Source organism: Phalacrocorax aristotelis, chromosome 4 (assembly GCF_949628215.1).
Source record: "Phalacrocorax aristotelis chromosome 4, bGulAri2.1, whole genome shotgun sequence".
Classification (NCBI taxonomy): Eukaryota; Metazoa; Chordata; class Aves; order Suliformes; family Phalacrocoracidae; genus Phalacrocorax; species Phalacrocorax aristotelis.
Genome location: NC_134279.1, coordinates 76,818,001 through 76,844,916, shown reverse-complemented (window position 1 = coordinate 76,844,916; position 26,916 = coordinate 76,818,001). Strand labels below are relative to the sequence as shown.

The 26,916-nt window shown below is 38.4% G+C and overlaps 1 protein-coding gene across 18 annotated transcripts in view; it reads right to left on the bottom strand.

Moving 5' to 3' along the window:
• The window catches only part of CTBP1 (C-terminal binding protein 1), a 248,851-nt gene that overhangs the window by 21,899 nt on the left and 200,036 nt on the right, over nucleotides 1-26,916 (bottom strand). For 8 of the 18 annotated variants that reach the window (XM_075092089.1, XM_075092091.1, XM_075092090.1 and 5 more), the window contains 3 exons: nucleotides 16,716-16,870; nucleotides 5,238-5,382; nucleotides 1,152-1,358 (listed from right to left, as the gene is read on the bottom strand). In XM_075092089.1, the coding sequence (XP_074948190.1) occupies nucleotides 1,152-1,358; nucleotides 5,238-5,382; nucleotides 16,716-16,870 (507 nt within the window). Of the gene's footprint in view, nucleotides 1-1,151; nucleotides 1,359-5,237; nucleotides 5,383-16,715; nucleotides 16,871-20,439; nucleotides 20,657-22,146; nucleotides 22,236-26,916 lie in introns of all 18 variants that reach the window. The other 10 variants (XM_075092103.1, XM_075092096.1, XM_075092104.1 and 7 more) reach the window with 3 other exon arrangements.

The following is a 26,916-nucleotide window of genomic DNA, read 5'->3' as shown; positions in this document are numbered from 1 at the left end:
GCCAAGGCTTAAGTTTCAAAAACTAGGTACGCATTTCCATTTTTAAAACACTGCAAGTGATTGTCTATTATTTATGTACAGACGCTGTGACTGTGAGTGCGATAATCATTGTGTGTTTAAATGAGGTGCATAATTACACAGGTATAGATTTGAGAAAGCAACTTCATGACTAACTTCTTGAAAGTAATATTTTAAAGCCAGTTCTTTCACTGTGAATATGTTTTTGGTGTGTTGCATACTCATTTCAGTAAGTACTATGTAACGCCAGGCTATTTTCAGCTTCCAAAAGTAAGAGTATGTGGCTTTAGTTATTTGACAGCAATGTGCAACTGAACAGTCATGCCTTGCTGTCAAAATCGTATTATTAATTCCTGTGGATTACAGAATTTACAGAAATTACATCCACAGTCTATCAGAACTTTGATAACATAAGCACATGACAGAATAATTTTTATATAGAAACTGACTTGCTTGGCTTTTTTCTCTACTTCTATAACAGACAGTAATTAACTAATCTCAAGCAAGCCTGTCCATCTGTTAGATGCTGAAACACATTTAGGGCCATTCAGAGAGGTAAGTAGGTGATTTTATTAGGCCAGGAAACATTTCAAACTTTCTTGCATATATTTTTCTCTCACTTGAGCTGAAATACAATTTCAGATGCAGCTCAACCAAATGCACAAAATGACTGTACTGCAGGCTGTTACTGTAGCAAAGACTTTTCAGATATGTTAAAAACAGAAAAAGGAAAAAGCACAAACAGAACCCGATATGACAACAGACAAGAAATACAGCATACACATGTGTCAAGCAGGCTGAAGTAGCAGGATCCTTGTCTGGGAAAGGGGAAGTGATGTCTCCTCCTCTTACAACCAGTGTGCCTGACACCAGGCAATACGGCAACAGAAAAGATGTGCAGAAATTAAAAGAACTTAAAGAATATCTGCAAGAAAGTAAGTTTTCTGAGGGGAATGATGATGTCTAAGGGGAAAACATCTGACACACAAACACCAGGAATGAGGTGGTATTACACAGAATACTTGACATTGAAAGGAGTGAACTAAGTGTTCCATTTTTATAGCTCAAATCTTCATAGTTTCTTGAAAGCAATTGAAGGTGAGGGTATTAAACCTCCTCTCAAGCCAACATACCTAATCCAATAATGCCCAAGGTCTCCCCTCTGATCCTGGCAGCTCCGGAAGCCACTTCCCGAATCTGTTCAACGCTTTGTACTCTCGTGCCTTCTCGCAAAGCCTGGTGAAGCCAGGTGGTTCGCCTGTACAGGTTCAGGATGTGGCACATGGTAGAATCTGCTGTTTCTTCTACCGAGGCAGCTGGCACATTACACACTGCGATCCCTGCAAAGAATTGGGGAAAGGACACCAGTTGCCAAACATTACTTACTTTTTCCCATTTAACAGCAATTCACGAGTACAATGTTTAAATTTACAGATATTTCAACACCTGTTTTGCAAAAATACTAAGTTTCTGGCTGTAATGGCAGACAGCATACTTGACATAATAGTTGATAAATATGTGCAAACATTTTTTTTTTTTTCATTTTTTATTACTGTTTATTGTGTTTGCAAACAAAGGCAAACAGTGAACGGTCCACTGAACCCACAAAAAGAAAGTACTGAAGATGCCAGATAGTTTAGAACACAAGCCTTGGTATGTGTTTTACATGCACACTGAGGCAGGTGTTCTGAATGGCAAAGAGAAAGCTCTCAACATTTTAGTTATTGTTTAGATTTAATTGTGTGAGTTAGCTTTCCACCACTGAGCAGATACCCTCCCAAAAGCTATCTATACAAGTTGTAAAAAAGATAAAATAATTTCTAATGCCAGCGACTCCTATAAAGCCCTCACAGGACAACTATTAGTATTTCCAGTTCACGTATGGGTAATCACAACACAGGGAGGGACAATTTGTTTCATGCTGCACGTGGGTTTGTAGAATTACGACAAGCAGAATCCAAGTCCTTTCCTGGTCCCTCAGATTAAAGAGACAGCACAGCTAACTGTCAATAGCGAAATATAAAATCTGCTTCTGCATGGCATGTAAAGATAACGCAAAATTAAGTCCATGTTCCTAATAGCTGAAAATTTACTAGTTGAAAAGGGCATAACATCAAGCAGCTATAAGTGTGTTACAAATTTCCACAGACAATTGTGGAAGGTGGATTGATACAAGACTCACAATGCTCTTTTTTTCCCCTTCAAAAAACAGATCAGGCAACAAGTGATTGTATTTGCATGCATTCCATTCTGCTTTTTACCTTCCAGTACTCAGTAAACAGCAGTTAAGCAAAATGTTTACCTGAAAAGTTTGTGTCCTTTTTGACTTGTCTCTCAATTTTACTTACTACGTGTTCTCTCTCTAATTACCAGCTCTCACAAATGTTTGTCTCTGTTCTGCTGACTGAGTATTATTTCGCTGTGGTGAAGAAAAGTGTTTTGTATACTAAACACACTAATACTGCTTTTACCGTCTAGTTGTTTGGGTTTTTACATAAACAAACAGTCAATGAGTCCTCAGCTAACACCAGTATATCTTATGAAGGAATAAAAAGCATTCTCTTCAATAATAGTAATAACAATAATCTGACAAATAATAAACTCATACCATATTTATCTATGTTTTACAAATGCCTTCATTCTGCTGCTTAGCACTTTATAGCTTTCTTTAGGTCAGTAAAAACCCGCATAAGGAACCTGTAGAACTATTTTTCTTTTCTCTGCTGTAGAGATATTGTGTCTGCTGAGTCACTGCTCTTAGACTTACACAATGACAAACCAGCATCATTTGCTGGAATATTAATCTTGGCATCCTGCTAACAACAACAGTAGTATGAAACTCATCTTTTTTTAAAAATGGGGAAGAAGCATCAGCAGGGGGAAAAGTACAAGACTGAAAAATAACATCCCCTTAAGTGCATCATATTAAACAGCTGCATTTGTTTATACTAAGCGTCTCTTTCACTGAGCAAAAATTTGTTTTGCCATCTAAAACTTGCATTTAACAAGCATGCCTCCTGGTAGCTGGCATCAACAAAATAATACTTTAAAAGGAGCTTAAAGAGTTACATTACGTACTTGGGAAGCGAAATAAAGAATTGAACTCACCTTATACCTTCCTCCCTAATAGGTTTCCTTAGCAAATTTTGGGGAGAAGAGTCAGATAATTTCTCTCCTAAACTGTAGGAATTTCTTTTTCCCTATTTCCCCCCAACTTTAAAAAGAGCTAATTTCTGAAAGGCAGAGACATGGTGAACCACAAAACACAGCAGGATAGAGGCAAGGATATGAAGAAAAGAGACATTTCACATAGGAAAAGACAGCACACTCATATCCATTGCTTCTATGCTCCCTTCCCTTTCCCCACCACCTTCAGTGATCTTGTGCACAGGTTCAACAGGAGACAACAGGCATCCCCTGGACTCCAACTTCACTTGCATCCAGCTACACTCACAACTTGTACAATTTTCTAGTCAACAATTAATAAACTAGAGAAAAAGTAGACTAGATATTAAAGATTTTATCCAAGAAACATATGCTTTCATACATTTTAAGAAGAGCAAAAGTGCTAACGTGAAAATAATACTAAATAGGGAAAGCTGGTAACAACGCCATGAGCCAACTCTATGAAAAATAACTCAAAAAGTCACTGTGGAAGTTCAGGAATATGTCAGACTTTATGGTCTAACTCTACACTATACTTCAAGAGTGAAACAAAGCTTTTTACGAAGAGCAATTAACTCACATTATCTCCTTGAGATGCGTATTATTTGTTCAACAAATGGAAAGTGATTTGTCCCAGCAGTGGTGAGCTAGTATTTAATTCCAACCATCTCCCCCTAGCTATTAAAATCAGAGATTTTACACAGTAAGCCTTCCAGCATTTATTGGCTTTTGACAGAGTGGACAGTTGTATTTCATAAATACTGGCTTGCACAAACAGCATGGATCCTAACTGCATAATTCAGTCTAATCACAACGTAGGAACCGAATGATGAAGAATGTGGCCATTTTGCACTTCATACAAATGAGAATTTCCCAAGTCTGCTGTACTCCAGCTTGAAGAATGGTGTGGCCGCATTTAAATTATAAGCTTGGGTTACAATCCAGCATGGAGACTTGCAGAAACAGCCAACAAACCTGCAAAGATTCTCCTCTTATCAGGGATTCTCTGCACAAATCGGACTCCTGACTGCTCGGGCCTTTGGTCTGTAACTAGGTTTTGGTTTTTGATCTAGGATTTTACCCTGGGCCAGTCTCTATGTATATATGTGTTTTCTGGGGCTCACAATGCATGTGCCTAACTGTGGCAGTAGTTACAATATGTAGGAACACAGACTTGCACGCTTTCAGACCTGATCTGCTCCTTACAGAAACTCACAAAGAAGTTGTTAGCCTCTGCCTGCTGTGCAAACTACACCACCATTAGAAACAGGTGATTATTTTACTATCAATTACTGACAAATAGACCATATTACAGCTCCTCACTGCATCAGTGGGGTTACTACTAGGATGAAGCACTGTCACACTGAAATAAACGTTTCCAAAATCTTCCCAGAGCAGAACTGGAAATGTACTTCGTCACCTCAGTCTTAGAAAAGAGGAAGCTGTAGACATTTATTCTGAGTGGCAGTTTGACCTGTAGATTTTAAGAGATCGTTTATCCTAAAGTAAGAAAAGCAGAAATCAGACTGTTGCTTTCTTACAGCGAAACACTAAGTACCATCTCTTCATATTTCCAGTATCTGAATTTATTCTGAAGCAGCAACAACTGATTCTCCTATAAAATCGATATTTCTATTTTATGGAGTGGTTTAGTACTAAATCTCATGCATCATAAATAAGTCTCAGACAGTTGATAAAGATCTCATTTTTTATTCAAACAGAAGTAGTATGCCATGCTGATGGAATTATATTTTGTGATTGGATTACAGCAGTAGTAGTTAAATATACAACTGGGGTAAAAAAGAGATGAAAAATTATGGCCTTACTGCTTGGGTTTATATTGAACAGGCAGATTGCCATCCTGTCACAAAGCTGTTAATATTATCATTTAATTAATGAATACTAGTATCTCCATAACAATTTTTAAATACTTTAATGAGAAAATTATACAGCTTACATATTATGTTAGTATAAATTACACAGAAAACATTAATGCAAAGACTTGGAAGCTATCAGATTTCGGGAGGCAAGTATAATAGCTTTAGTAGTCATACCTAAATCTCCAGCAGATTTGATGTCAATATTATCAAAACCACTGCCAATTCGGACAATTATTCGAAGTGCTTTAAATTTCTCCAGGTCTTCTCGTGTTAAAGTGATAGTGTGATACATCAGTGCACCCACTGCTTCATTTAGTACCTATAAATAAAATGGAAGAAAAAATACTTTTATTTTTTCTCTTTCATAGAATCTCAGCTTAATCACGTACACATATTTTCAGGTATAAAAAGACTGTAAAAGCATTAAATCCAGGTCTTGTAAAAGTCATTTTTCCAAATATCTTCCAGCCTCTTGTTAGTCTTTTTCATCTGATGTATCAGTTCTAGCATGATGAGATTAGCTTTAGAAGAATTGTGACCTGTATTTGTGTTCCTATTAAGATGGAAAACTCTTCTAGTTTCGCAGGAGATGCTCTGCAATACTGGCCCCATAGCGCACACACCACTGGACTGCATCTGCCCGTGGGAGCAGGCACTCACTTTAAACAGTAAGTATTTTTATGCTTAGGCAGCTGACATTCAGTTTTGAATGGAGTCACAGAGCAGTGTCTCTTCACCATACACACAGTGGTACAGGCATTCACGGCGCTATTAAACCACTTGATACCTGAATAGAAAACATTCAGTAATTATTACAAAACCCTTCGACAACAGAGACTGAAATCTGTCCATTCATGCAAAAGAACAAAGTGTTTGTCCCTGTCTAAAGCTCTCGCTGATGAGAACTGGATGTTATATAAATTGGTACAACTGAGATGCCAAACTAGACATTATCCAGAAAAAACAGCACCTCTAAGAAATAAGAAATTGCAGCAAAGCAAAAATGTTGCAAAAGAAAAAAAAACTTGTGAGAGAACAAGCCAAAAAAGCAAGAATAAATTGACAGGATCTGAGAGGTCTGAGTATCTTTCCAATTATGTTAGAGTGCATCCAACCTACTCAAGAAAGGTTAAGAGGAAGGAATGTGGAGAAGGGGAAGACAGCCCAGCACACCATGCCCAGCAGTTTCGAATTCTGCTACCAAACGAGCAGTGACACTGCACCCCACACAGCTGACACAAGTTTACTGTTCAGAACACAGAAAGTATTTTCCTCTTTACATGTAAATTGGACAATTTCACTTCTTCAAAGCACTTCTCTGTGTTTCCACCTTCAATGCACTACCTAATATCCTAATCGCTCTCCAAGATACAAAGCACGCACACATCGTTTCACCATCTAAGCTAGCTGTAATGACTTCAAGAGGTTCCTATGACGCACTTCACACAAAAGTTCTGCGGAGGCTCAAAATTTCTTTTTCGATAGATTTCTGGACCTGGCATATGCACAGATTCTGTCATCTGAGTTATTTCTGCTCATATGAGCATTTTCTAGGGTACTGCAAGATCAGTAACAATAATCAACATAAATAATAAAAAACAACCCTACCGCAGCAAAACAGTCTCGCGCACAGAGGATTACCACTGATGGAACCCAAGATCTGCAGCAGTAATTCTTAAAATCAAAATACAAGAATAAAAATTTTAAAGGAAAAGAAAAACAAACTCCATGAAAATGAAGGGAAATGGCTGCATACTGAATACTTCACAAAATGATTTATGCTATTTCAACAGGTGTCTCTGTATCGGTACCCCAGTTCTAAGTCAGATAAAGACCAGAATCCTTTCAGTAGAATTTAAATTTCCTTGTAAGAGTAAGAACTGCGAACAAATTAGGAATTACACATCCTTAAAGAATGCAGCTACAACATAATTCAAAGAACAGCTGTAGGCTCTGATCTTATAAACGATTATACACACACAAAACTCCTTGATTTTAATGGTACAAACAAGTCCTTTGAAGATTATATCTAGCAGTCACCAATCAGAAACACTGCACTCATCAGAACGTGTTTCCCTGAGTTGTTACAGAGGGTTAAAAAAAAAAAACAAAACAATTTATTGGTTTTGCTTCTACAGCGACATTACAGCTGGTATGGACCAAGCCAAACCCATGCCTGGGGCAGTCTACACAAGAAATAGTCCCTCTTATAACCTGAGTGCCCACCTAAAATGCCCTTATGTTTTTTTTTGTGCAATTAAATCCTAAAAGAAAACTGTTCCAAAATCTCACAGCTTCAATTATACGGAAATCTCTTATTTCCAGCCTCAATTCATTCACAGCCCAGCTTGTATCCATTTGTTCTGGTGCCAGTGTTGGCCATTTGCTTAAACCATACTCTCTCTCCTTGATGTTTATAATCCAAATGTATTTATAGACAACGATCATATCCCCTTCTCAGCATTTGTTTGACTAGACTTCACAAACCTAGTCCTTCTGGTCTCATCTAGGATGATGCCCTTCTACCCCCTTGATCAAGTCTAACACTTCTCCACTGTGTTTAAAGAAGTCTAAGCTCCAACCCTTCAGTGGGTGATCACAGCTGTACCCACTGTGCCACCGGAACTCTCCTTCCCCGCTGTGTTTTACCAACACTAGCACTTTCAGCAGCAGTATGTATGCTGGAAATCTCTCCTAATGAAGTCTCACAGGACATGCAACGTTTCTGCACGACCATCATCACTCTGCCAGCTGATCCCCTGACTAACACACTTAAGTCTGAGTCCTTCTCCCTAAAGCATGTCCTTCTGTCACTATCCCAAGTTTATAGTAGGACTTCTTTCTCCAAGTCACAGCACTTGTCACTTCAAGCCTCAAGGTCCTCAAGTTCTTCACGATATCCTGGTTCTCTCCAATTAGCCATGTCCTCCATTCTGTGTTTTATCACATTACATTTCCTCCTGTCCCTCCAGGGTTGCTCTAGATGGCTGTGACACAGAAAACACCCTCTGTGTAGTCATCAGAAGAGCAAAAAGTGAAGTAGCTCCGAGCTTGCGAGGACCTACCTCAGGCTCCCGACAGCCGGGCCCTCCTCTCCCAGACTGGAAAAGGCCAAGGGTGTGTGTAGTTTTCTGTGCAGACAGCTGTCAGTGCTTGAAGGACTACATTAAATATGGGCTAAAAGACAGCTGAAGCGGCTCAGACATTTGTATTTTAAAATGACTTTCACTTGGAAAGCAGCTTTTACACTCCATAACTGTGTGTATTTTAGTAACTCAGCCAGTCAACACTGTAATTTGGACTCCATGAGCACTAGTCTGGCCCATTACGCTACATTTTTGGGTCCATCTAGGTTATGGCTTGGTACTAGGGGGAAGCAGAAAAGTACTGGGAAGCCTGGGAACGTGTTCAATAAAAGGGAGAATATTCCTCAACTATGGCTTAAGGCCGACGCTAGCCACTTCCTCAGGCAGTTATTTACCCATCATATGGGATACAGAACAAACAGATGCAAATGAAAATCCTTTTAGAACTTCTTTTTAGTGCTTGAGGCTCTCCTAGGATTGTGGACCAGTGAGCAAGGAAATCCATTGCCAAAAATGTAATATTCTGCAACTGTGTATTATTTCATATTAATTTGGTAATTAAATGATGTTACTGCTTTTTGCAACTGGCCACGTGATTGTAGTATGCCAAAAAGGCAGAAAGTAATAGCAAAAAAATCTGAAGTTAGAAATATTCAGCATGAATGAACATTAATAATGCCACTTACAGATTAAAAAAATTAACAGTCTCTATATTTTGGAATTATATTCTCAGTCATTACATACACTAAATGCGCACACAGAAGTTTGACAAGCTTGTCAATGAGTAAAAACTTGAACTAAATCTGAGTATAACACGTGAAACCGAAATCCAGCATAAATGTGAACAGTTTGGGAAAATGAAATAATCTTTAGAAAAAATAACTGTGTATAGGAGTAATTTACTGATCACTTACAGAAGCACACCCAGTGGTGAATGCATGAGAGGAACACGGAGTGTATGTTTTTTCGTTGTTTTCCATAATGAACTTGACTGATACAACAGTCACCAAATTTTAGTGTAATTTCATTACAGAGACATCAGCTTGTGTCAATCTGAGTGAGATAACACACTTAAGAGGCAAGCTAGAAATTTCACATCAGCCCAAGTGTGCGGCAGTCAGACAATACTCTCTCATCATCTTCACAAGGAAAGGCAATGGGCAGAATTTGCTAGAGAACAAGCAGAGTTAGCCGCGTACCTCCAACAGCTATTCCTGCTTTCATCAGACTGCAGCTGTGCTTTTCAGGAAGAAAGGATGCAAGATAGAAGTTGAAGCACAGGACATGAGTTGGCTTCCTTCTGTCACCAAACGATTATGAAGCCCATCTGCATAATTTCTATGCCTTCACACTTACTTCCAGGTGAGGCTACAACACACTGCTTGCTGAAAGACTTTTTCATACGCTCTTCAATGAGCTGACACCCTTTCCAATCACAACTGCTCGGACAGGTCTTTCTGCTGTTCTTCAGCCTCAAAATGACTACTCTGCTTTCACAACATGCCAGGTCTCCAAGGCTCTTAGAGAACAGATGACACTGTAGTAGGAGACATTTCTATTTCAAAGAACTTAACAAATCCCCTGAGCACTGAATACTGAACGTTGAAATACTTTTTAACATCTGCCTGTCTATTTTTTTCACCTTATTTCAGCACCAGGCCACTTTAGCCATCACACCAAACCTCGCATAGTCTCCACTGCAACAAACGTGCCTCATATTATTTGGGGAAGAACTCTTAGCATCTCATTTATTTTTATAAAAAATGTAAACATATCATAACATGCTAAGAATAGAATAGCGAGGCCTCCTCTTCCTTGGTCATCTAAAGATACACTATGAGATACAATTATGAGAGACTGATCTCAGAGGCTTGTGTATAGATCTAGAGTAGAGAAACATAACTATGTAAAATGCCAAACTACTTCAAAACAGAGACAGAAAATATCTATAAATCCCATATTGAATATGACAATATAATAATTTTTTAAAAATACTTCTAGGAAATCAGCACTAGAAAGTGCTTTATTTCATCTGGTTCTAAAAACTACAGGGTGTTTGCATTTCTTGGACTTGGGAGTTTAATGTGTCATCTCCAAAAAAAATATGTTCCAGTGTCACCAGACTTGAGATGTTTTGCACATTTGGGTGGAAAAAATGTACTTGACCTAAGCTGAGCAAGCCTTGCATTATTTGACTTGAAAAAAGCAGCTGCACATTAAATTTGTAATCAGTGGTCTGCCACACAGGGGAAGGCTGCAGCAGACTTGTAGCTGCTCTCAAAGCCTCACTACAACACTACAAAGGGCCCATGTGAAACTAATGCCATTAAAACTAAAGAATAAAAGCCAATGTGCTCAGACAGTATTTAGGAGGTCTCCAAAACCCTGCTGGTTTGTGCTGCTTTTTACAAGTTCCTGTTTCTCTTTACGAGACTATCAGTTCCTGTGATCCATGGCGCTGCCAGTAACCCACCCATTTCGTGATATGCACTTTGTTCAGCCAAGATACTGTCTAGTGTAGACCCTAAACATTAATACTTAAGTTTATACTGTACATAAATACAAGTATAATTGTTTTATATAAACATAAACAAAGCTTACCTGCAGGCTCCTGAAAACTCTCTCTAAACACCTATATATCCACACACTGTATAAACTACATATCATATATGTTGAGTGTGTATATATATTTCTAGCCTTTAAGATATACTATTGAAAAAATATATATACATATACATACAAATACCCACACAACTATATAAATAACCTGCATAGCCCATAGCAAACTTCCTTTTAAAAACTATATTGAAGCCAGCCTTTCAAACCTAGGATTTAATGACAATTATATGCAGCCTAATGACACAAGTCAATTTGAGAATACACACTCTGAGAAGACTTTTACTTAATAAAAGGCTTTAATGAAAAATCTTTAACAGGAGTTCTGTGTGTTAACTTGTATGTTCTATTAATAAAGCTGAATTGTGTTCCATTTCAGTTCAAGTCTATCAGATGCTACGATGGACTGAACTTCTATACCAAAGGATCATTATGCCATGAAAGTCACTAATGACAACACATCAACCCCATGCAACTCTGTCCCAAAAAAGCTGTTGATAATCACCAGTGACTTTCAAGCCCCTATTAGTAAAACCTGGTAGTGGGAAATGAAAGAAAAGGCTAGTTGAGAACCAACTCTACTAGATGCTAATCTGTGTGTAAGATTGATATATGCTGCTTCCTGGGCACATCAGCACTTCCATTTTGCTTTTTAAAGGGTATTAGTTCAGAGGAGACACTGGCAGCCTGCCCTTTCCTGTAATGCCGCACTTGACCCGTAATATTGCCACTGGCAAATCTGACAGATGTTGGCAGAAGGGTCACCGAATACAAACACTGATTCTATATACATCCTTACTGTGATAGCTGTATGTTAACTGCTTTGTTGTATAATGAGGCGTAACAGAAGTTTTTAGGGTTTCTTTTTGTTATTTTTTTTCCAAAGTCTTTCATAAAGACTCTGATCCAAGGCTCGTTCAGTGTCAGTAAATTTGCGGGGTTTTGGATCAGCTCCGAGACAACAGCTTATTCCCAAGTATATGTTACCGTTTAGAACAAGGCAGCTCACTTTCAATCTATGTTCTTTGAGAATTTAAATTTGATGGAAAACTAAAATGCTGCAACTGCATCATGAATACAAACAGCGCTGATGGTACAAATGCAAGATTGTAGCTTTACTGCTAAACAAAGAAGAATCTGAAGCTGGATAAATTATCTTACTTAACCACTGATATAACTGGAACAAATCAAAGATTCAGATGAACACCACCACCATTCTTGATTCGTTTGTATCAGTTTCAAAACATTTGTTGCATTATGAAAGCTCTTCAGCTCTTCTTTGAAACAGTCTTAGATAAAACTAAAATGACTGGAAATGCTTCTACATTTAATTCCGATTTAGAAGTACAATTAAAACATAGAAGTTCAGCTTTTAAGTTTTCTTAACTTAAACTAAAATTATGGAAATGTAGATCCCTGTGAAGATCATTTTATTTTGTGCTTTTATAACAGGAGTGAAGGGATCTGATACATTCTAAATTGACTTAATCACTTGTAAGGCTGGAGCATAGTTTTACCAGACAGACCATTTTCCCACTTCCAACAGAGTATCTTACTCTCTTTGATGTTCTGGTGAACTGAGTATCTGCAGGAAGCAGTAAATCCAGTTAAAAACACACCCATTTTTTTCCTTCTAAATGATTTGAGACAAGATGTAGGAAACCACATAATTACTCAAAAAAGAGAATGGGAAAACATACACAGCTTCAAATAAACTCTTGACTTCTTTCCAGCCTATACGTTTTGCTTTAAAGATCATTCCGAACCAGCCGTGCTTCTGGTCTTTTTCATTTGGGTTTGCAAGGATCACTTTATTTTCTCTCTGCTTGGTCAAGATGCCTGCTACCAGATCTTGCATATTCTGTTTACGTTTAGCCCTCTGGAGCTACGCAGTGCACGCCGTGTTACAGAACATACGGCAGGAGTCAGACGTCCAAAGAGTAAAGAATTTGAACTCCAAAAATCTTAGGCAACACAAAGATGTCAAGGGTGTGCTTGAGTCTGTGATGCCTTCAAAGGTACAGAAGTAGAAAGAAGGTGCAATACTGCAGAAATCAGAAGTGCTGGGTAGGCTGCCAAGGAGCCAGGAAAAGCAGTAAACTGTGAATGGCACTGAAAGGGGGAGGGATTGGGGAAAAAAGAGATGGAGAGGCAGAGCATGAGACAGTGGAAAAACCAAGATGAGCTGCAATGAGGATGGAAGCTAATTATTTTTAAATAATTTTTTGGGGGTGAGCATCTATATTTTTGGCAGAACAAACCAAAACAGCATGTACATTTGGAAGCAGTCTGAGATGGTTACTGAGAAGACTGATTTACTGATTTGTAAAATAAAAAGCAATTTACACACAGTGAGTAACCTGTACTGATGGTAATGCAATGTCTATTAAGAAAGAAATTTAACCACCAAAAACTTAAAATAATTTTTACCCTAGATGACAGAAGTTTCTTATAAGAACAGTGAAGCCAGTTCCCAGTTATCTCATAATATAGTAATGTGCAAATGTAATGCTCAACTTCACACAGCCATGTGCAACATCTAAATAAAACAGAATTTAGGAGTCAAAGCATAAATATATATAAATGTAGATTGAAGCCTTTCAGACTGGTTTGAAAACAAACTACTCTTGGGGGGGGGGGGCGGCGGGAGGAAATCAGTAAACCCTTACAAATTAGTAGTTTCTGAAGAAGTGTAGTAAGTGTCCTCTAACTACAAAGTTATTTCAAAACTTTGGGTCACTGTCAGTAAATGTCAGTATTCATTTAAGCACTGGCAACCTCATTTTAGAAAGGAAGGAAACATATCATTGCCATCCCACTTGCCTTCCAAAGCAGTGGCATGGGGAATGAACGCTTTGACCTGAGATGAAGCAGAGTTCTAACACAAATCGTTATTTACTTCTGATCTTAAACAAGTTACTTATTTTCCATACATTAATTTCCTCAGCCAAAAAAAGAGAATGACAAAAGAACTCTTTGGCATAGGGAAATCGCTACAGAACGGCAACTCCAGTATTACCCAATTTGGAGAAAACTTTCCTTAATTAACATACCTAGTAAGGTATGATAGTATTTGCTAACGTCCTGCTTTTGACCCTGTGTACAAATAGCATTCAAATTCTTATTTCTTCTCCTTTCTGTATGTATTAAAATCTCTCAGCCTCCTTGCTTTTCTATGAAAAAACATCTAGATTGTGTTTTGCTGCTATCTGCCTTGCAAGCTACTACAAATTCCCCTTTTCCACTCTAATTCCTTTGTTGTCTGGCCATCTTAAATCACAGTATTTTAAACCATCATCCTGTCCTAGAAGCTGTCTCATGACCAGCAGGAAGCCCTTCTCCATATTCCAAAATGTTTACACTTCTAATGCTAACTCCTCACACCTGTGATCAAGGCTCCACAACTGCTCCAAGGCTCCAAACTCTCACAAATTCAAGTTTTGTTTTGTGTTTTTTTTTTAAAAAAAGAAAAACCACAAAAAAACCCAACCACTATCCATTTCTATGCACCTCCAAATTACCAACGAAGACAGAGAAGTTTTCACTTCTTTGCATTTGTTCTCCAGTTAGTTACTTTTAGGTTCTCATTCTCCCCCACAATACTGAGTAATCTTAGTCATGTGCACACCAAAACCACTAGTCTTTTCAACAGATGCAAAAGACAAGGTTGAAATTTATCTTAGGTTTTGGTAAAACCTTACTGTTTCAAAACTGAACGTCACAACCAAACAGAAGTTCAAGTTTTGAGTTTATGCTATCCTGCTGGCCATCCCCTGTAAAGATGGTCTTCTGTATGACAGTATAAATACATTAAAAAAGGGCATGAGATCAGAACTATAATATTGCCAACTTTGAATCTAGCTTGTAATTAAAAAATAATCCAAAACCAATTGTTTTGACTATCCGGTGAGAAGCAACTAATGAACTGAAAAAAGCGTGTATGGAATGCACATTATTTCCTAGTAGGAACAATTTTACTTTTTTCCATTTTCCTAGTCACATTAGAATTTTACTGTATCTAAAACCACAGCAGAACAAAACAAGTTAGTGATGTTAAACCAGAGTTAGTGATGTTAATCCAGTACTGATGAGGTAGAAAACAACCTTAAATATTTTTCTTGACTACTGTTCTGAGACCAGCTTATCCCTGTGTGGGGAGGGGGACAGAAGGGTAAGACAGAACATCTGAAAGTCTGCAGAGATATCCACCAAGGAACTACACAGAGGGCTTCAGTAGAGGGGAGCATTCCTTGTGTCTGCCCGAACCATGAGAATCAGCACTTCTAAGTGCCATGTTGATAGAGCATACAACTCTCTAGTCTTCTCTTTACTGGATTAAAACAAAAAACAAACAAAAAAAAAACACGAAAAGAAAAAACCCCACTATCACTTACAAATTTTGGAAGCTTTAACAATGAAAATATTTTGGTTTGGGTTTTTTTGGGGTTTTTTTTCAGAATAAAAATATTTTCCTTAAGAAATAACAAGCTGAATAGTTGGTTGATGGGTTCTCACCAGGAAGATGCTGACATGAAATGGACTACAGAAAAAGAGATTTATTCACCTGATAACAGAAGGGAAGTTAGTGTTCATATTATTTTCAGGTAGCTGGCTTTGTAACAAAGCCATCAAAGAAAAGATTAAATCTTTCATCATATACAGAGGCTTAAAAATGTTTAACAATGCTATATATTACAAGAACGCGATAAGTAAATAAACAATTAAACCAGTTATGAATTCAAAACAGTGAAGAGCTCCTGAAAACCTGTCATAAACCCAAGAGCTGCCATAATTAGCGTCGGACAAGTCTAACAAGTATCTGTAGGGAAACAATACTGGTGCCATTCAGTTCAGCCTACAACTCCTTAACACCTGAATCACACAGCAGTATACAGTACCATACGCACAGAAGTGGATACAGACACCTTACAAGCCTTTAAATTAATACTTGGATCTATCCTTGTCTATCATGGATCCTTGCTGGAGAAGACGACAATAAACTCCCTTGGAAGGGACCCCTGACTTCCTCTGCTGTTGTATTTGTTTCATTTTTTTACCTCCATAGAAGCTGTAAGGCCCGTTTTCATCCTTTATTAGGTGAAGGAATATTTGGCATTTGAGGCTTACTCTGCTAGCCAATTTCACCAAAATTCTTCTACCTCCACAGAAATATGGATGTGAAAAGGTTCTATTGCTGCCTAGAAAGCAGCGAGGATTTGGGGTAGACATCAGTCCTTCATGCCCAAGGAAGTCTCTGAAGAGAAAATGCAGGTATATGGGCCAGCTGGCTCCCTTGGCTATCATCACAAAAAATGTTATCAAAGGTTTTCTTAGCAGGATACCCATTAAGCACCCCTAGCTGTTTTACAGCTCCCAAACCACCAGGAAGGGTGTAAACTTCTGGAATAACACACAGAATACTTTTAAAAATTAATTTTCTAAATAAATTCTGGGTTAGCATTTGCTTTGGAAAGCTTCTGTAGTGTCAATTCTCAGTGCACAAGGACTCCTAACATGATTTGCACAATTCCTTGGCTAAACAGAGAAGTTTGGAAGTTCCTCCCATGGCCAATCCAGTACTGAGATTTGGCTTTCCAGCTGAAGGCTGAGAAACAGTGCTTCCAACAAGCATTTCAAAATGTATAATAATATAATCTTCCCAAGTGTAACTCTTGCCATGAATCTAATTCAGTAGGTACACACACGGACCACATCCAGCCAAAGATACACGGCACAAAAGCACACTTCAGAGCAGACATTTACATCTTTGTTTATTCACGTTTTATCGCTAACTGAAAACAACCACTAACTCACTCGCTAAAGCAATCAGCTATTAACTAAAATGCAATAGCTAACCACATTGTCACAGCTAACAGAGCACTGCATCTGTTCATAGTCATGAAAATATTTGGGTTTTCTCAAACACTATAATTATACCTCTAAATATTACCTTTTCGTGAATTTCTTGTGTAGACTGAGCATCACAAAATGCCACTGTGGCTACGTCCTTCAGAATAGGCATTTCTACTGTACAATCCCTGCCATCCAGCAACGCTACCAAAGGGCGCGGGTGCATGGGCCCATTCATGATCGGAGGTCGAATGCCTGTGAAGAAACAGAGAAGACTTGTTATTCAAGCCATGCAAATAATAATAATAAAAAGATTATAGCTAGTCTGTTTATTCTGATGGAAGAAAAAGATCTCAAGGACTGAAGCTAGTAAAACAGGAAGAATTTTATAGTCAGTATTCAACCAAACGCAGAAGACCTAATTAAAAAATGCCATGGAGGCTCAGGAGGCTAAACAATGAAAGACGGAGAAAACCACTAAAAGAACAGTATATCTGCCTTTTAAAGGGACATCTTCACTGCACTATTAAGAAGTGTCTGTGCAACCTTACCCAAAGGTTATGTTTTGATTGGATTCCACACCTTTGTGAGCTCTACGGAGCGCAAGAAATATCTTGTCCAGGCTTCTAAGAGTGTAGCTTATGGAATATCATAAGCAACTCAGTGAAGATTCGAGTATTCGATTTACATAAATGATGATGATCTGCCAAAACTAAAATTTAACTGAATAAAAGCCTACCACAGCAAAATTTTGAATTTACTGGAGACCTGATATCCAAGTATACAGGTTAATTGCTGATCTACGTAGATCTGCTTAGACTTAACAGTTTTACAAAACAGTTCTGTATAGCTTAGTCAAACACACACACACTAATTAATCCACCATTGAAAGCTCTTACAAAGTATGTACAAAATGGCCCTCCCTAAGTCAACATCACAGTTGGAACATCCTATAGCGACAAAGAAATACCTGGTAAGTGTGTAGGGGAAGGAAAATCAGCTGAAAATGCAGACATCATTTATATCCTCTTTATAGAGTCTTAAAATTAAGAGTAATCCTTGTAACAGGATATTTAGAGAGCATCTTTTTAACAGTATAGATGGAATAAATATACAAAAATAATCAAGGGAATAATATTAAACCATTACATTTACACAAAAGTAGTTAAGTGTGAGTGAAAAAAAGGGACTTCCTGAAGAGATAAAGAAAAAGCAGAAACAAGAATGAAGTACATGGTTTTTTTCCCCTCTTTTAAAATAAGTAGTTTTAAACATGGGAAAGCGAAGCAGGATAGATATGTCTTGTATGCAAATTTCAACATATTTTTGTTGCAGTGTGAATTCAAAAACATTGGTATTGCTTGGTAGTACAGGTTAGTCCAACATTAATGCAGAAGACCGAGGTTGCCCAGCTACCTTCTCCAAGAAATCCCTGCATCTTATGTCCCAGCCTGTTTCAAAAAGAAGACCCTGCAAGACTGTCACGTGCATTTTAAGTGGATGGAAAATTTAGCAGAATCCCAGCTGTACAAGATACCTAATGAAGAAAAACAGCTGCTAGGAAGAGAGTTTTTTACAAGTCAAGAGAAGCAGCATATTACTTCCCCACTGGGACCAAGCTCAGGTCTGGGTCTGAAGGAGTACAGCTGAGGAGACTGTTACCCGCGTAGTCTCAACTGTCCATCCTGCACCCATAAGTTTCATGTCCACCCCTAGCCAAGTCCGCATGACAGACCAGCCTACTACAATCTGGCATCTAAGTTCTTTACCTATTCTAACAGGTTTTACACTTCAGGGTGACTGAACAAGGGTCACTTTTCCTATACGCATGCAGTTTCAGCGAGCACCCTACCTGCAAAATGTCTAGAAATCGCAGCTGGCTTTCATTTAAATGTAACTGCACAACGCTATAAATTGCTTATTCAGCAGCAAACAGCAGAAGGATCTTTCAGACTCAAGGCAGGAGGACAACAGATGCTTCCCCAATCCTTCTGCATTTGGTCACTACAGCACATTTGGTTCTCTTCTCTTCCAGTCCCAGCATCTCCCAACGACTGATTATGCCAACAGACTGCAACTGCAGTACTGTCACTGTAGCAGACAGGAATTCAGATGTGAAAACTATTCACCAGCAAAGTATAACACCCATTAAAACTATTCCCTGTGGAAAATCCACCAATTCCTAACCTCTACAGTAACAGACATGCTTAGAAATAGTGCACAGGTTCTTTCAGTAAACTAGTGTTTAATATCCAGCCATCAAAATTCAACAGAAGCCTTTTTAATATAATCTTCAAAAAATGTGCATCTTGCTAACTTACTTTTGTTACCTGTTTGAACCAGAAACGGCTACGTAACCTTCATACAATCAATTTTAGTAAACAAACCACACGCTAATAATGTGGTACAGGACACAAGCACTACAATGTAAATGCTACATTAGCTATCCAGACAATAATTACTATCCTTTAATGGGAACTTAATTACAAAATCCCACATTACATTTATTTAGAAACACCCTAAAATAAAGCATTTTATAGACTTATTCATGTTTCTTTCAAAATAGTAAATATAATAGCACTAATAAAATGCAATTATGTTTTGAAACAAATGTAAAAATGACATTGCCAGTCGTATTCATGTTGAATAGAATATCTGCACTCATTTTACATCTGAAATGTTACGGTCACTGTCTTAATTGTCAGTCCAGCAAAGCCAGGATTTCAATGACAAGTTTGAATCCTAGCTAAAATAAAATTAAAAAAACAGAACTTTTGATACGAAAGTTGAAGATCAGTGAGGAAAAACACAGCACAAATGATTCCTAGAGCTACAAGTAAAGCACCTCTGTCAACAGAAGAGCACATACAGATAACAGAAGATCAGAAACTGTCACTTTTATGAATTACTTTTCTGACTAGAGCTATCTCAGAAAATCATGAAATACAGTATTGCAAAACACAGCCCTTTAAAATAATTTATCTAAAATACATAAAGGTGTGGTCTGGTTTTCCCCTCACATGAGTATATCTACCAATTTCAACCAACTTACTCGTGTCTAAGTGGCATGCCAGAACAAGCTCCCAAGAATAGAAAACAAAGTCAGAAAAACAACCAGAAGGATAAAAGCTCCCCAGGACAAACTCAGACTTTTGTTAAGAGTCCCCAGAACTCAAATACATCCAGCGACCTTGACCACGAAAACCCTACAGATCTTTGCTTGCCAAAATCCTTTTCTGAACTTCAGCATAGACTTCCTGTTGCACAATCTTTCTGCCTAAATACCATGTCACTGAATCGCAGACAATAACTCAACACTTAGAGTAAACTTACAGTAACTTAATCACAGTGGCAGTCACTATTTAAAGTTTACATTTGAAAAGACACAATTTCACCATGAATCAGAACCCTTTGAACAAAAAACTACTTCTTCCACCTTTTAGATACGTTCTGCCTGTTTCTTATCTAGAAATGCCATACTGCACCATGTGTTTGGCTTTGCAGCAGACCCTTGGAGTGGCAGGACAAAGCAATGTGTATTTAAGAGCAGTATTTTCCATGCCTGCATTAACAGTAAATCATGCAACTTGGTGCCAGAGAGAAATAACTGTAAACTGGTCAAAAGTTACAGTTGACACCACAAATGTGAAACTAATTTGAAAAAAAGAATAATTTTACTTAGCTGGCTTATTTAAGTATATGGTATAGCATTTCACACAACACAGATAAAAATTATACCATCCACCCCCACATCCTAGAACCTTTATTACGGGAAAACAATCTCAGTTTACCCTAACTTGAGACTTTCAGGAACCCCTACCAACCTGACATTTCTTAATCTGAGCTTGATTTCCAGGATCATGAATTCGATTTCTCAATGCTTTACAATCTTCAGCATTCTGAGGCAAAATAGCAGCCTGTCATTCCATCCTCATTTCCATGTCTTTAATTTTTCTTGCAGCCTCCTGTAATCTTGAACCAAAGCTTTTAAACTTCTTATCCACTGCAACCTCTGTAGCCTGGATGGTGTTCAAATTTTTACTAAAAATTAAACACAAACAATACATTAAAACAACATTAAGGGTCTGACTGGTGCTCACAGAAGCCAGGAAACTCAAAGTTAAAGCTTCTCACTGCATCTGTACCCTTCCCCCTTTCGGTCCTGGCTTTCCACCACACCTGCTGTGCTGCCACCGGCCATTAACATACCAGGGAAAGCAGCAGACTGTGAAGACACACACGGCACCTTGCGCAGGACAGCAGGTGTATTGTAAACAGACATACCTGGAACAGTCGGCACCGCTCAAGCGGCAAACGTTTTGCCTAGGTGAGCAGGGGTCTGAGGATAGTGTGTGATCTCCAGTACCACCAGTGCTGGGGAGCCAAGTGCTCCAGCGAGTACTGGAGATGGAGTGAGAAGCCTTAACTCCGAACTTGCTGGTTTTGTTGGCTGTAAGTCAGGCCCTTAAGGTTATCTAAATGTATTTAAGAAAAACAAAGCTTCCCCCAACAGCTCTAACCCACCTATTAGTTTGGGTCTTTTTTCCTCAAATATGGTGGTAACCTGGTGGTGAAGCTCTTGCCCCAGTACCAGCTACCGTGCCAGTGACTGCTGGAATTTTTCTAAAATAGTAGCAGGTATAACGTGCGCACACAGACACACAGCACAGCTGCCCGTATGTAGCAGCTATTCACCATGCAGCTAACAGAGTGCTTTTTCAGAGCTGCTATTTGGACTAGCTGCTCTTAGAAAAAAGTATCAAAACCTTATTCTAGTCCAGCTTTTACAGGGGGACGGCAAATCTTGGAAACATAAAAAGCAGCTTTCAGCTGCAGAACCCACCAGGAGGCCAGCCCATGCACAAGCATTCCGAGTCATTGTGGCTCTCTTGCAAACCAGAGGATCAGTGAACTTATCACCCAGCTTCATAACCAAAACTGGAGAGGACGACTTGTGAATTATTACCTCTGTACCTCTGGGAGCACGGGGACTTACAAATTATCAGATCAACCTAAGCACAAGATGTGGTTTTCTTAAAACGTGAAAGAAAAAAATAAAAATCCACCTAAGCAGGCTAATATCCTCCCCCCTCCCAAATCCTACCTGCACCTCCTGCTGCTCCTGAAACAAAGGTGCACCTTTGCGTACCACACTCCAGGCTGGAGAGTTGAAGCCAATACCATTCCACATACAACTGGAGGATAAGAAAGCTCTCCCTGACACACTCTAGGCTGTTATAATTTAAACTGTTTGTAAAGCAACCTTTTATGTTATGAACTGACAGTAACTGAAGCGATCACACTGCACAAATAATAGATCTCAGAGTAGGCTGTCACCGTTTGCTAACATTAGAAAACATACCAAAACAAACAAGGTAATCATCATTAATCTTAATAGCTTAACAATGTCATTTTTCACATTTTTCTGCCACCGATTAATATATCATCATTAGGATCAGGAGTGTCTGAAATAAGGCACATGTTACAAGTAAAGGACGTTGTCAGGTTTGTAGGCCCAAAATTTGACCTACCTTTCATTTTCTTAAATCTGTTTGCAAAGTCCATGTAATTCTTTAAATGTGTTTTTCTTTTTTCAAAACAAATGCTTCAATTCTTTTTTCTGAAAAATACATCAATGCCAAAAAGCACAACACTTATCAGTAACCCTATAATGACAAACCAATATGCACATGAAATGGAGGACAGCAGCCTGCCAAAGGAGAGTTTTCGTTTTCATGTTTCTGGGGATTCTTACAAGCGCAAAGATTAAATAAGTAGGAAAACTCCCTTGACAATGTCCTTTTAAAATAATTTGTCTTACAAAGCTTCCTTTACGCACTCTAAAATAGCAAAGTGATTTTAAGTTTTTAACAGAAGGCAAACTACTGAAAAATCTGATCAATATTTACAAAAACAAGGCCCAAAAATAACAGGTTGGACATTCAGCTAATTTATGATCTTGCACATGTAACATGAGACTAATCCCCTGGGGCATTTACCTTTATTTTATATTCTTACCTAGGCTGTAAATTCGATCACAGCTGTCACTTATTTACCATAAGCCCACAAAAAAGTTTACTTTTTTTTAAAAAATAAATGCTAATATTAATTCAAGTAAAGAACAAGTTGTCAAAACAAACAAAAACTATCCCACTCATAACACGAACACAGAAGCTGTTATGAATTAGGTTTGCCAATATGTGCTATTAAAATTCCTAGAAACGCCATACTTCAAAACCATATTTTAAGGTTCCTGACACATCATGTGTTTTTAAGTTCCAGACTTTGTTTTGGTAGTCCTTGTTTTCTGCACCATGACCTCAAATGACATTTAGATTCAAGGTTGAGCAGAACTATAAAAGCAGTCAGGTATAAATAAACTTTGAAGTACAATGCAGGTACACGGATCAGCAGGGGGGAAAAAAAGAGGGCTTACCAGCCTTCAGCATTTTGATATTCAGCATATTTAGATGCTGAATATGCAACACAAAAAATCTCCTGATTCCACCGGAATCAGAGCCAACACCTTTCGTCACCACCTTCAGTATGAGCAGGAAGCAATTTCCCATGGCTTAGGATGTGGGATTGGGAGGGGGCAGAGGGGAGAATATTTTTAAAGAACAGCAACAAGGGGCACATACAAAAATGTGACAGCTACCCTCAAAAGCCTGAATTACTTGGCAGATTAAAATTAATTTCTTTCTTTACTTTTCTTATTGCATGTTTCTAACTATGTTTCCTAAGATTTTAGGAACCTGCTGCAAGTCTTACGGAAATTAAGAGGAACACTCCCAAACTGATTTTCAAAGGAGTAAGATCTGGACTTCATGATATACATACAAGATAAAACTAACCGTAAGCTTAACTTCAGACACATGTGCAGTCTCTACTGAAGTCTACAAGGCTCAGAGGGTAATGCTAAGCACACTGAGACTTTACTGCAAGAGCACAGCTGATGAATACTACTGCACTCCATGCTTTTTATTTATACAAACTCAGTAAAAACAAGCTATCTTCCTTCTTTTCTTCCTAATTTGCAAGAGACCAAGAAAAATAAAAGTGGTTTCCGGCACTGTGTTGACCCAATGATGTGCAGAACAGTCACACCCACTTATATCCTCTTGCTAATTGCAAAAATTGAACTACACCCAGCTGCTCTCCAGGACATTCACAGCTCATTCCCTTACACAAAATGCATAACCAACACCACAGGCACGTAATTACTGCCCCGGTCTATAGAATTCCATGTACTTACGATTTACGCATCACATATTTTACCACCTGTGAGAAATGAGTGTGGGTATCCAAGCAATTGCTGCAGCACACAACACAGGCCTCAACGCAGAGTATTTTGAGGGACCAGTCTTGCTTGATTTTCCCTTTTGGTACGATCAAAACAAAATAAGCTGATGAATTCTGTTTAGAAAATTCCACATATCCCTGCCATTACTGGAACCAGAAAGTCGCGATTCCACATTACTTCTCCATATTCACATAGCAAGTAAACTTGCCATTCTCAGGTACTGGTCTGACAACTGCAAGGAAATGGGTTTCTGTTGTGTTTTTAAATAGTGATCCCTAACCAGCCTTCCTTAAACATCTAGCAATTCTGCTGTTATTCGTCTAACATCTGTCAGCGTGCACACAAAATCTTAAGTGCCTGTCAGGATACAAAAAACGAAGGTCCCACAAAGCACACCTTCAAAGCCTGTGATCAGAAATAAAGTTCTATTAAGGGGAAACCAGATCATCTGGCAACATTTTCTATTACTCCACATGTACTTCAAACATCCACATGAACGCTAGAAGTATTTCACATCTGTCAAAAAATTACTCAAATTACATCTTCAGAGCATGCTACAACAATATGCCTAATCTTCATGAACACTTTTCAAAGTAAGACTGAATCACACCTATTTAATGTCAAACGAACAAGCAGTAATAGGACAATGCGTTACTGTAAAACATTTTAATTGTCCATCATGGTTTAAAAAGAAAACCTAATGACAATATTCAGTAACAACTACATGAAGTGCTAAAACGAGAAAGTATTAAGTATCAGCAATAAAACATATACACAACCCAACACTGCAGAAACGCTGTTTTCACGTAACATACATGAAAGCAAACCCCAGAGAAAGGCAAAACATTTTAAAGGATGGCACCTTCCCTGGATATGCAGCTTTTCAGTGCCTGTCCACAGTAAATACTTCACTCTATTTCAAGTATATTCAGCTTTATTAAGTAAAGGAAGGAGAAGGGAGAAGGAAAAAAAAAAAAAAAAATCAGTGATGATGGAGCTGCCCTAGCTGAGTACACTCCCATTAATCCCAGCTTCAGAAAAATTCTGATGGAGGCTGCCAACTTTTGTTACTTATCCCACAAGTTTTATGGCGACTGTGAAATGCCCCTGCCTGTGCACGCCGTGGTGAAAGCTACGAACTACTTAAGGACTAACAGGAATCACTGCAGTGAAGCTCAGGACAGCACCTACAAATTAAGAATCAAAGAACTTGAGAATTGTGACATTCCAGCAGCCACATTTGCCCATAACTAACTATGGACATCGATACCCCAGTTACTGATGGGGCAGTATCTCTAAAATAAACAACTGAATGGTCGAATCAAGCCTGCAAAGGCATTCCCACAACAGACCATATACTGGCTTTATATCAGGGTATATATACATCCACTGTCATCTTCTCCTAGGACAGCAACCACGGAACAGGCTCATAATGGCAACTAGGGTGGAACCCACCTCAACCCACCCCCAAACTCGGCTTTAAAATACAACTGAGCTTATACTTCAGTCTATAAACTTTATAGGTTGGTGGGTGTGACTTAAAAAAAAAGCCAGAAAACTCCTGCCGACAGGAACTGGAAAAACAATCTGCTTCAACAATTGTAACAGGAGCAGAATGATCAACTCCCTGAGCCATTCCAGTAACAATATAGATTGTGCCAAGACTTACTAAAACACTTTCCACGGAAGAAGCAGTCCCGCAGATTTTGAGGACAATAGTTAGGATACAGAACGCAGGTCTAGAATGGGTTGGCAAAGCAGGGCTGCATGGCCATATGAAGTGAAATATATCAGTGGCCTTATCCTCACTCTTTTACCCACGCATTCAATATAAAGGAGCATGCAAGCACTGCGTTTTCTCTTGTAGTTATCAGAAGTGGCATCTTGGCTGCAATTTTGATCAAGGCTGAACAGCCATATAATGTCAATTTAAAATGTAATACACTCAAGGAACGACTCTTGATTTGCCTATAAAATATTACATATTTGAACTGAGAAAGAAAAAAGAATAAAAGAATAATTTGTTTTCTCTCCTCCAAAACTGTTTCTCCCACAGCAAGTTATTTTATTCCAGCAGGTTTTGGGTTGGTTTGTTTTGTTTTAAACCACTGCCAGAGCTGTAAGTATGCTTTGGGAAAAAATACTCTTTAGCATTGTCAATACAACCACTTTCAGAATATTAATTTCACATCATGTTTTAAAGACATTGCCAAGGATTTATTACAGAATATAATTTCTGAATGTAGCCTGTCCTAATGGCTACTCTCTGCACCTCTTTTCTTATATTTTATATGTTGTACAGGATGCTGTCTCAGAGAAAGAAACCCAATAACCCGAGCAGAGCCAACATCAAAGGCTTCCTTTTTTCTGATCCCAAACATGGAGAACAGTTTCTCTAACAGCACACCTGTACTTTGACCAAGAACGTTAAACTATTACCTGGGGCACTCCTTGTTTTCCTTATCAAAAAGTCCGATGATAAGCAAGTGTGGAGCCTTGGATAATCAAATTAGTTTCACAAGGTTTCATTTTTTTTTGAGGTCAGCAGAACACACTCGAATGACACTAAAAATAACAGCACAGAAGTGTTTTACATACTGAACACTGACCTCGCCATTTTCTTTGTAACTCCTTAACACCCTTTTTTTTAAATAAAAAAATTTTGGGAAAGCATCTGATGTGATTCACCATCCCCTCAGCTGAACATCACTGTGCCATACATGTCAGCAGCCCTTATAGTGGGGACAAAAAAATACTGTAACTCTCTTGTTTAGGGATGGGAAGAACAGAGAAGAGCTAGAAACTTCCTCTAAGATATACAGATAAAACTTTTTAAAAACAAATAAATATATATACGCAGCCGAGACTCTTAAGGACAATTAAAAAGGGACAGTTCAACACAGGATCAAGGTTTCTGGTAAATGAAGACAAACTCCCTCTTGAGTTACACTCCATTACATTCTTCTGAAAACCAAAGCAACTCTGACAAAAACTGAAC